This window comes from Morus notabilis, unplaced genomic scaffold (assembly GCF_000414095.1).
Source record: "Morus notabilis unplaced genomic scaffold, ASM41409v2 Scaffold1527, whole genome shotgun sequence".
NCBI classification, from domain to species: Eukaryota; Viridiplantae; Streptophyta; class Magnoliopsida; order Rosales; family Moraceae; genus Morus; species Morus notabilis.
In genome coordinates, this window is record NW_010365947.1 from 24,675 (window position 1) to 36,541 (window position 11,867).

Genomic DNA, 11,867 nt, shown 5'->3' on the forward strand with positions numbered 1-11,867 from the left:
TCTGATGTGATTTTAATCTGATTTAAACTGATATTAACAATAGGGAAGCTCAACCGAAAACTCTCATAGAACAAATAAAACGATCAGCTGTAACAAAATAGACAAACAAAAGAATAGGGTTCTTCATCCACACATTCAACTTTCATTTGACATGCACATAATTCCGTAAAGTCCGCAAATTTAGTTACACAAGAAATAAATTTTCAGTCCTTTCAAAATGTCATTCTGAAAATTTATTACCTTAAAATTATCGAAGGAAAAAAATTGGTGCACTTAACTTTTTATTTATTAGTAAATGGGTCCACGTTTAAAGGAAAAATATGATGGCTTAAAATAGGGCAATCTTAACAAATACTCTTTAAAAGTACATGTGTCAATATTTTTACCTTTTATTCTTAATTTATAATCTATTTAGTCAAATATTTTCACTAACAAAAGGGTATTTATAAAAAATAAATGGTAAAGGTTCAGACTCGTGCACTCTTAAAGATAAAATCTCCATCTTTTCCCTAAAATAAAGTCAAGTTAAAATTAATTATACAGACACCTTTCAACCATATGGGGCTTGGGATGCTATGGCCACAGCATTTTTAAAAATGAAAACTTTTAAAAATACCATCAATAAAGTAACATTATTTTATTTTTGTCACTATTGTTAAATTATAAAATGCCACTAATAATATATAGGTTAGTTTTTTCATAACCTGCAAGTTATCTTTTGTAACTTGTAAGTTATCTTTGGTAACCTCCATGTTGTCACTTCGTAACCTGTAGCGGCTCGTTTAGTTTGCCAATTTAAGTTTGTAATTCGAGTTGAGATATGACTTTATGTGAGAACTTTTCGTAGTGACATTAAAATTTTATATAGGGGCATAAATAATAGAGTTGAAAAAAATAATGGCTAAACTTGAAATTTTCTATTTTTAAAGCCCCTAACTTTCGATCATAATTTTAATAAGGAGTTTATCCTGTATGACTAGAAAAATAGAACTATTGGAAATTTTGTTTTTTCAGCCTTCAAATATGTATTAGAAACTATTTGTTCTACATATTTTTCAATCTCATTTAATTTTAATTAGCTTTAATAGTCAAAAAACTGATCCTATCAATAAATCGGTCTACAGGAGACACTCTCATTTTAATATTCGAGATAAAGTTCAAACTTCAAAAGAACATAATGTGAAATGCTTTCAAAACATAAGAGCGATATTTAATCATTATAATATTTTGATCAACGTTATTCATATAACTAAAGTCGTTCTTTTACTTTAAAAAGTTAATTCTCATTGTGCCCCTACTGAGAAAAAATCATAGATCGTCATCGCGTACTTCATACAACTAATTTTTGATAATACTTCATACAACTAATTGGATATTAAAAAGTACCTCATATTGATATTTGATAAATGATTCATTTTAAAAAATTTTTAAAAAAATAGTACTCACAACATCACTCCTTTAATTTCTTTTCAATTATTGAGCTTTTTTTTGGGAAAATTACGTGCATAGCTAATTTTGGCTACCCATTTTAAATTAATGGCGGGTTAATTCTAAAAATGATTTCTACTTTCAATCTCATTTTAGTTTATAACTCTTAAAACGCTCCATAGTTCACATTTAATCTAATCGCTGAAGTCTTACTTTATTTTTTGTTTTTCTCCTTCTGTTAATTAATGCCTCATTTGCTTCGCAGATTCGAGTTTATATGTAATATTTTCTGAGAGCTTTTAACTGCAGCAGAAAAAGTTAGATATGACATTTTTAAGAGTTTTTAACTATAAAAATTTAGTACTAAAAACTTGAATCAGTGAAATGAACGAGGTCTAAGTGATAAAGATTTAATGAAATCTATGTAAACTAGAGACTAAAATTGAAAAGAACTAAAAATTAGAGGCTATTTGTGGAAATTAACGTTTGTTCTGTTGTTTTAGTCCTTAAACTTTAGATATTTCTAATTTTTATCTCTATTTTACTTGCATTCCATCAAATATTTAACATCTAGCTAGCAGAAGAACAAAAACTGCAACAAAATAAAATCTCAACGACTAATTATGGGACGTTTTAAAAGTCAGAGATTAAAATGAAATTAAGAGTAAACCTCAAAAAACATTGATGAGATTAACCCATTAATGGCAGAACTTTGTTTTTAGGCGGCTAGCCTAACTTTTTTTGTAGGCTACAACATAACTATGAAAAACAACTTGAAGAGAGTGATTACATTACATTTGTGCAATGAAACTTGTATGCCTTGCAAACTATGTTCAACACTTCAACTCAATTTTTATACTGCTTTTTCAGGTTCATTAAAATGATGGCTCTAACTTTTTTTTTTTTTTTTAGATGGGCAAATTCAACACAGAGAAAGATGAGACCAGAAAACAAAATAGAGTACAAACAACTAAGTAGCTTGTGTTCAGAGGTTGAACAACAAGACAAAGTAAAAAATTACAAACTGCAACAAAGCTTTGAATCAATAGAAGCCAGACATATGCAAAATGCTTGGTAGCCTGTCAAAGGATATCTGCATAACAAAGATAATAATTGGGTAAAAAGAGCACCAAAATTCTTAATACATATACAACACAAGCTTCAAAAATACCTTATTTTCAATCAGATCCAAGATATGTAACTTGAGAATGCTTGCTATATAGCATTACCATACCTGTAATCCATTACATATTTTGATTTCCCAACTCTTCCAAGCTGCAGCTATATACCTGTAATCCATTACATATTTTGATTTCCCAACTCTTCCAAGCTGCAGAATTGTCTGTTTTCCACTCTCCTAGAACCATACAAATAGAAGTAAGCATTTCAAGCCAAATAAGGGATAATTATAAAAACCTCCCCTATGGTTCATCAAAATGTAAGAATATACTTCATATTTTAAAAATTGCTGAGATTTTCCCCTTTGTACTAGATTTAGTCAAACAAGGTTTTTGTCAGATAACAAGGTCTCTGATAACAATTATGTACCATATTATTTAATACAGTTTTCCAAGTTGCAGTTGAGTCATGGACACTGATAATACCTCCAAAGTAAGCTGGAAATTCTTCACTGAGCTTTGGATTCTAAGACCAGCTCTTCCCTTGTCTCTGAAGTCTAACTCATATTGCCTCGAAAGCTGAAAACAGTTTGAAGAGCCTCTAGAATGAAGCAACAGAGTCTAAAATCTATGTCATGAAAAAAAAAGGAACAAAATTCGTACTTTATTGTACTGCGGAATCCTTGAGAATAACTGATGGACTTTTTCCTTTTTCCCCTCCCAATCATTTGGCAGTCCCTTAACGTGTTGTACCTACCATAGAAAGAAGTTAACACGAAAGTTGTCACGTGCGAATTGCAACTCGATATCATCTTTGACCTGTTCTAATTTGAAAATGGGCCGAAGACATCAAAGATTTTGGAAAACCTGAGTAGAATTCTTTAGCTGCATAGATTGGTGCTTCGCTATATATGCCCTCATGCTCCTATAACTTCCTGTCCAGGTGGTAATTGTAGGGATAAAACTGCAGAGATAAGGACAACAACCGTAATGACTAGAAGTAGAGGCACTCAGGCAGATACAATAGAAACAAAAATGAGGAGTGTGGCTTACGCTACGACACCGAGTAGTGATTTGGACTGTTTGTTCAGAGTATTGAGATCACTACCCTGCATTCGAATTTCGAACATAATGCTAATTACACAGTTAATTATAAGGGCAAAATACTACATCAGTTCTAAAGATATCTGATTGTCATTTGCACGAACAAGATTTTAGTTCAACCTGATCCCATATGTGGTATTTTGAACCCATCAAGCTAGCAGTAACAGTCCCAAGAAAGCTATCATCTGAAGTAGATGATATTCCCTGCATAGTCTGAGCAACGGTAAACTCAGATCTTCCATTGCGGCGTTTATAGTTAGCAACAGCCAGTTTTCTATCCTGCCGTCCCCGTCCTTCCTGCAATACGAAATTTCATACCAAAAATACGTATAAGTCTAATTAATATGTAGAGAGATTACAGCAAAGCAGCTCTAATCAAAATTCTTTTGTTTTACTTTGTAAGAAGAGTGGAATTAGACACAATTACAGAAACAATCCTCATTCATTTCTTCATAATATTCAGGACAAACATTAAGCAACAAAGTGCATACTAAATCACAGTTTCATCTAAATGAATATGCTAAAGTGATAGTGCGAGCACTATTTTGGAGTAGGTATCTAGATTGATATAATGAGAAATATACCAATCCATGTACCTTTCCGGCAAACCATGTTTGAAAATGGGGATTTTGCAAGACAAATGTCGCAGGAGTAAAGGCAAGCACAAGAACTAGGTACAAGTCTTCCCCTAAGTCCGTTATCAATAAAACTTACAAGTTCTAAAAAGGAGAAAAAGACTTGCCCAACTATGAAAAGTAAATGCAGCAGTAACGAAGATACTACACTAACTAGGAGTACAACAAAATCATCACATCAAATAATATAGCACTAAGCCAAAGATCTCATCAAAGGAGTACCAATCCCAATATCTGATTATGATTAAATGCTAAATAAGAACTGTACATTAGCATAATATTTAAATCCGGTTTTTCGAAGACCAACTATCAATGGTAGTTGATGATGTCATTCAAGCCAAGTCTGCTCAATGTTAAAATATATAGATGGGTAGGTTAAATGTCATGCTATAATTTTATGTGTAATAAAATCATAGCATGAACAAGCATCCCACTAAAACTAGTGATAATATGAACTGAACAAGGAAGAGTTGTACGTGCTTTGGACAGTTGGGGGCGTCGCGACTATCCAATCACAGCCATTCATGTCCCTACCATGGACCCCACAGTAGATCCACCGCCATGGACCCCACAGGAGATCCACCGCCATGGAAGACTAAGATTGGATGGTCACAACACCCATGACTGTCTTTAGCATTTCTTTACCTTGGTAACTTTCCACTCTAAAAGATGAGTAACATCTTCACATATTTAAGTTCATGAACCAAATACGAATCTTGAAGAGGGTTCCTAGGAATTGCACTATAACAAACAAACAAAAATAGAGGCTTACTTTGGAAGATCATGTTGGAATATTTTTAAGTAACTAGCATAATCATGTTGGGATTTTTGCATGTGGACTTGCATATTTTAGCTACTTAAACTAATGTCAAACAATATTAAGCATATTATGAGCAATTTATTTAATTATAATGTATGGTATATTGACTTAAGCAAAATCAGATAATTATTATCTTTTCATTCTATGCTTGTGGTCCTATGGACTCCTTCTCTCATAAATGATTTGATCATCTCATTGGATCAAACAACCTCTCAGCACTGTTGAAATAAGCACAACATAAATAAAAAGGGGTAGCATATATTTTTGGGGTGTGGCCTAAGTATTATGTCATGGTGGAGTGCTAAGTCTAGAGCAAGAAGGAGAGAACAGAGGAGAGTTCATTGAATCCCTCAGCTCCAGCGACTTTTTTAACGATTTTGCGGTGCTATCATAAGGTAACCCGTGCTCTACATTCAAACATTCAAACCATATGAATATTAAAGCATTTAGAGCATAGGTTACTGGTGATAGCGCCGCTAAACTATCCGATAAGTCATTGGATCTGAGGGTTCAATGCACTCTCCTTTATTCTCTCCCTCATGCTCTCCCTCTTTATCTAAACTTAGCACTCCACCATGAAGGAATTAATCTTTTCATCAACAAATGCTAAATATCAGCATTGGTACCATCACTACTACATACCTTTGGCCCAATCACACACTATCATATGGTAATTTATTCATCTCATTACTATATGACACTGTGTGATTTGGCCAGAAGCGTGTGAAGCTAGATACCATTGACTGTAAAATAGCATTACTCTTTGATCAATCATTTTAGATGTTATTTCCAAATAGAAGAACACCAATAGTTTACGCCGTTAATTTTTTTTCTAATTAAACTGTTTTATAGACTGAAAACATTTATCTTTGGAAATCTAGAGGACTATGTCGAGTGAATGAGCATAAAAATGTATGTTTGTCTTTATAAGATTTATGTACTCACTTTCTCCCCTTATACATTAACTTAAAGAAGGCAAGAACTCTAAAAGAAAGGCAAAAAACAGGCACGAGTTTAACCTGTTGGGTTGTTTGCCCCATTAGTAGGCTAGACAAATAACAAGGCACGAGTTTAAATCTACCCAGAAGAAAGAGCTAACGTGACGTGCTTAACAAGCCTCACTTTAACACATCGAAATAAGGGGATAAAAAGGCTTTGGTAGAGTCTGAGAGAAAAACAAAAGAGCGGAAAGGGATACGTTTGTGAGACTAGTGCAAGAAGATCAAAAGGTGAAATGTTGTCAGGTTTGGCTCAAATTTCACAATCCTTCCAACAAGCTCTTCTATCACCTCATTGCAAGGACTCACCGTGTGAAATTTGCGCCAAGACCACAATATTTGGACTTTTGATCTTTTTGTACAGGTCTCGCAGACTCATTCCTTCTCCTTTTCATCTCTAATTCTTTTCTACCTCCTTGCTTTTCTCTCTTACTTTGCCGAAGCCCTCCTTTTTTATTCTACATAATTGGGCTAGTGCCCCTTATTTGTCCAGCCCAAAAATAAGGCTAGCCAATACATGGAATTGACCATGGCTTTCCCAACACAACCATATTCAGAAAGGAAGATAATATAGGAAGTGTTAGCCAACACATGGAATTGACCATGGCTTTCCCATAGTTCTAATACTCAGAGACATTGATTAATTGTTAATTATTCCATAGTTCTAAAACCACAAATCAGATAATTCTGAAACATGTAATTGATCATTCAATTGTTCTAGCAACAAAGATTGGTGAACACAAAAGAATGCACTCGAGAAACCTGAAAATTACTTTCAGAAATAGAAGACAACCCAAGACGAGATTTGTTTCTGAAAGAAGAAAAGAAAGCAGAAATCTCACATTGGTGTAGAGAGAATACAAAGTAACACCATCAAATCCTTCTGAAGACGCTTCCTTAACAATAACACAAGTGCACTTTCCAATATCCAAAGGCAATGGTCTGCACAATAAAGACCTGCAAAAAAAAAAAGAATAAATCATCACAAAAAAGTCATATTAAAAAATAAATACTAAAACAAATAATTGAACTCAACCACAAAACTCACTTATTGGGCAAAGTAGACCAAGATGAAGCAGGAGCAGCCTCAGAATCCGAATAGTCCCAGATCTTAAGCGAAGTCGAGTTCTCAGAGTCGGTGGGGTCCAATATCTTGGACCCACCAAAGACCTTATCAGGCTCGTTTACTTGCATGCAGAACTGAAGCGAGGACGGCTTCAAGGCCTTGTTACAACTGGCTGTGGAAAGCGATGATTTCAGATTGGTGGGAGGAGCAAAAGAAGCAGACCCATTTGCAATTGCTGCCACATTTTCTTTGTCGTCGCTTGGGAAAGCTTTTTCTTGCTTTTTGGGCACCGCATTCTCCTTGTTGTCGTTTAAAACTAATGGGTTTTCCTTCAAGTACTTGTTGTTGTCGTCGTCGTTGGAGTTTCTTAAGTAGTTCCCACCTTCGCTGTTGCTACGGTTGTGTCGTCGTTCATTGAATGGATTGTCGTGGAGGGAATTGTATGAGGATTGTCGGGGAATTGCAGATGCAGATTTCTTACTAATCATCGTTGAGAGATAGCGAGAGAAGTGATTGTGTTTAATTGGGATTTTGGCTAGCTGATTTTTCTAAAGAAATGAGTTGGGCTTATGGAAGTGAAAGTAAAATCTTCAACATGAAACTGCCTTGGGAAAGAAAAAGATTTTTCAATTGTAAGTGGTGAACGAGTTTGGGTAGTCTAATATAAGAAGACACCAAAAACATGTTTGAATTTGAATAGGATGGGAAAGTGTGTTTCTGCTTCTCTTTTTTGAATAGTGTGGGTTTTTGCCGTTTCGGTGTTTGAGTGGTATTAGGTGGGACTCGGAGCAACGGTAACTATTTAAAACTTGTTTTGGCCTTTTGTGCATGTCCGGGGCGGCAAACATATTTGAAAGTGGCAACACCATCATGGTGCGTAGTACACTTGTATCTATACTAGTTTTGGTACGTCCCGTGTAGGACCGACAATATGGGTCACGATACGACGATACGACTCGAAAACGACACGAATTTTGTGAGTTAGGATTGAGAAAAAAGAAGTTCGGGTCAGAATTTGGTCGACCTGAAATTGACACGAAAAATACGGGTCAATTTCGGGTTGGACCCGCCTAACCCGAACACGACACGAAACTCGTAAAAAACTAAAAAATACATATATTTTTCATTTCATATTTTAAAGTTTATTATGAACTTGTGATATCATGATAGTTATACTCAAAATCTTATACTATTATTTGCTTAATTTCAATGGATGTTATTGTAATTTAGTGTGTTATGAATTTTAAGTTATTTCTAATATGTAAAAAACTAAATAAAAGTATATAATTTTCGTGTCAATTTCGGGTTCACGGGTCAATTTCGTGTCACGGGTCATTTTCGGGTCGTGTCGTGTTCGTGTTGCGGTTTTTAAAAAATTTTGTGTCATGGGTCGTGTTTAGGTTGACTGTAAATTTTAAAAAAATAATCAAAACACGACACGAATACGATACGTGACACGAATTGCAACCCCTAGTCCCGTGCATATATTTAGTTATAATTGAAGTTTTTATAACGTAAAATACAAATGACAATGAGCAAGAAAAAAATAGACAAAAAATTTATTTAGTGGACGTTTGGTTTATGTATTCAGAATCATGAGTCAAAATTATTCTCGTTTTACGTGTTTTTTGTGAGAAAAAATTATTATAGAAAATCATGAATCATGATTCAGAATCAGAGACGAATACAAAAAATAAACATCTTCTTAAAGATTAATAAAAAGTATACATTAAGTGGTAGTATGCTTGTCCTAATAAAATTTGCACACCTGACTTAACTATGGCCATATTTTTAAAAAATTATTTTAGTTGGACAATTAAAAAGAAATTTATGAGAATAACTTTTATAATACAATAATATTTTAGAGTACTATTAGAAAGAAACATATAAGTACGATTAGAAAAGAAATAATTAGGATAAATGAAAGAAAAAAGTTAAAAGAGAATGATAAGAATGAAAAATATAAAATTTTGAGGAAAAAAGAAAAAAGAAAAAAGAGAACATGAAAATGCAAAAAAAAACCCAAAAGTGTACAGGAGCTAGAAAAAACCCAAGAGAACATGAAAACGTTGCGTTTTGGACAACTAAAAGTGTACAAGAGCTAAACTTCTACTCTTTTATAATATAATGTGATGGGTACCAACCTGCAGTGAACAATTCCTAATAGCTAACACACACCAAAACTAACTAAACACAAGAGAATAATTGAAAAATGAGAGCTGAGAATGTCTCAGAGCTCCCAATTGATATTAGCTATGGAAGTCAAAGGATTACAAGTCCCACAGCTTCAACGTGCTGCTACCTCCTCCCACTAATTCCCCTACCTCACTTCTAGCATCTAGCTCTTTTATTCATAATTCGGTTAGGCCACCAACAGAATTTCCCATGTGACCAATCAGCAAGTGACACTTGTAGCTTAGGTATTTGGGCCCTTCTTGGGCCTCCTGGAATACATATTACCAGACCAAACGTTCCTAACACTTCCCCCCCTATGACATGCACCTTGTCCTCAAGGTGAAATTCTAGAAACTGAGCAGAATGGGGGAGGCTGACTCCCATGTGTTTTCAAACGAGGGCATACCCTGCTACTTAATGAGGACTTCGTGGTCGTCTTTGAGTAACTTGCGGCTGGCTATGACTTCTTCATGGTGTACTTGAAGCTCACCATCGGCGCTAAGGAAGGCAGGAAAATCACTAACAGGTTATGCTGCTTTGATGGCCTTGCGTAGCTGGGAAATGTGGAAAACATGGTGGATCTTTGTTGTGGAAGGAAGATCCAACTTGTAAGAAACTGCTCCTACTCGCTCCCGCACGCGGAATGGACCGTAGAAACGGGGGTTGAGCTTTTCATTCGGACGATGGGCCAGCGAGCGTAGTCGGTAGGGTTGCAATTTTAGGTAGACCAACTCACATTCCTGAAAAAGTGACATTGTGTCTTCGCTGGTCAGCGTGCTTCTTCATGTGATCCTGGGCCTTGAGAAGATTCTCCTTGAGTTCTTGAAGGATGGAATTGCGTTCCTGTAGTTGTTGGTTCACGTCCTCCATGGGGGAGGGATCATCCGTAAACTTCAAGAGAGTTAGGGGGTCTTGGCCATACAAAGCGCGAAAAGGTGTCATTCCTGCTTAAGACAAGAAGGTGGTATTGAACCAATATTTAGCCCACATCACCCATTTCGGCCACGTCCTTGGTTTACCTGCAATGAAACACCATAAGTAGGTAAGCGGAGCTAAGTTTTAGTTGTGTCCCGGCTTGCTTGAATAGTTCATACCAAAATTGGCTAATGAACACACGATTATGTTCAGAAACAATTGACCTTGGAAATCCGTGCAAGCGGACCACCTCGCGAATAAACAGAGTGGCTACTTCTCTAGCCGTGTAGCGGTGGCATAAGGTTAGAAAATGGTTGTACATGGATAACCGGTCAACGAAAACCAAGATCGTATCCATTCCATGAGTTTTGGGTAGCCTGCCAATGAAGTCAATAGAGATGTCCTCCCAAACCTGTTGAGGGATGGGAAGTGGTTGCAAGAGGCCGGCGGGACTAAGAGAATAGTACTTGTTGCGCTGGCACACATCGTAGGCGACAACATGCTCTTGGACTTCCCTTTTGATGCCATCCCAATAGAGCACTTGAGAAATTCGCTTGTAGGTACGAAAGAACCCGGAGTGACCTCATGTCGGAGTTAAGTGAAATTCAGCCAACAGTAGGGGAATTTTGGAAGACGTTTTGGGGAGTACCAAGCGTCCCTGATGAGTCAGATATCCCCTACTCACTTGGTAATCTGGATGGCCGTGTGGGTCAATGAGAAGGTCCTGAATGATGTGGCGGAGGTTGGCATCCTCATGTACCTCACGCTCCAGCTCTTCCCAACCCGCAAAGGAGGTAATTGAGATGGTGGCCAACTCATGAAGATTGGCCTTCCTAGATAGTGCATCCGTCACTCGATTAGAGGTACCCATCTTGTACCTGATTTCAAAATCAAAACCCATTAATTTCGACACCCATTCATGTTGGTTGCCGAATCGAATCCGGCTGCGGAAGCGTGGTGGTTCGAGGGAAGAGGCGGATCGTGTATAACAAAAATTTTCATAAAACTTTTGAGATACTCTATAGATTATATTAATTTATGCACGAATAAATTAATCTCATTAATTCATTTATTAAGAACTCAATAAGGAAAAATACCTGGAAGCCGACTCGGATGATAACTTGAGTTCTTTGACCACGAACAGTCCTTGCTCCAATTTTTGTGTTTAGAAAACCAATGTCTTCCACGTCAATTCCTAGAATCCACGAAGACGTGTGTGTGGGCACACATGAGACAAAATGGGTTACAATAAACACTCGAATTTCCACAAACACCAACGCATGCACGATGTGGAATTTTTGGAGAAAAATTTTTTCCTTCCTTTCTCTCTTGAGAATTTCGGCCAGCCTTAACTCTTAGGGCATAAAAATTGTTTTCAAAAATTGTATTCACAATTTTCTATCATTCTCGTATTTAAAGAGTAGAAGTCAAACTTCAAAAAGGAATCAAATCTCTATCTCTAAGATAAAGCTTGTTAATTATCTCCTATTTAAATTTGAAACAAAATCTCCTCTTATCCTTATCCATTATGGCCGGCCACCTTAGGAGATTTTCATCCCTGTGTGGCGCCAATTTGCAGATAGGGAAGGAAGAAAAAATCATCATTTA

General features: G+C 36.0%; 1 protein-coding gene across 1 annotated transcript; it reads right to left on the reverse strand.

Moving 5' to 3' along the window:
- Nucleotides 1-2,204: 2,204 nt before the first annotated feature.
- LOC21387907 (tubby-like protein 8) lies at nt 2,205-7,898 on the reverse strand. The gene is made up of 9 exons (XM_024172749.1): nt 7,152-7,898; nt 6,946-7,060; nt 3,771-3,947; nt 3,600-3,655; nt 3,414-3,510; nt 3,210-3,299; nt 3,033-3,125; nt 2,718-2,785; nt 2,205-2,521 (listed from the first exon to the last, which is right to left on the reverse strand). Exons 1-9 carry the CDS (start codon nt 7,655-7,657, stop codon nt 2,446-2,448), a joined length of 1,278 nt encoding a protein of 425 aa, XP_024028517.1. The 5' UTR covers nt 7,658-7,898; the 3' UTR covers nt 2,205-2,445.
- Between the last annotated feature and the right edge of the window lie 3,969 nt (nt 7,899-11,867).

What these genes read in the sequence shown, in the direction of transcription:
- LOC21387907 (XM_024172749.1), bottom strand. Translation starts at nt 7,657, where the DNA reads ATGATTAGTAAGAAATCTGCATCTGCAATTCCCCGACAATCCTCATAC. An exon ending in AATACCACATATGGGATCAG is followed by an intron (nt 3,656 to 3,770) that starts GTTGAACTAAAA and finishes ATTCGAATGCAG; the next exon opens with GGTAGTGATCTCAATACTCT. An exon ending in ATTTCCAGCTTACTTTGGAG is followed by an intron (nt 2,786 to 3,032) that starts GTATTATCAGTG and finishes GTATGGTTCTAG; the next exon opens with GAGAGTGGAAAACAGACAAT.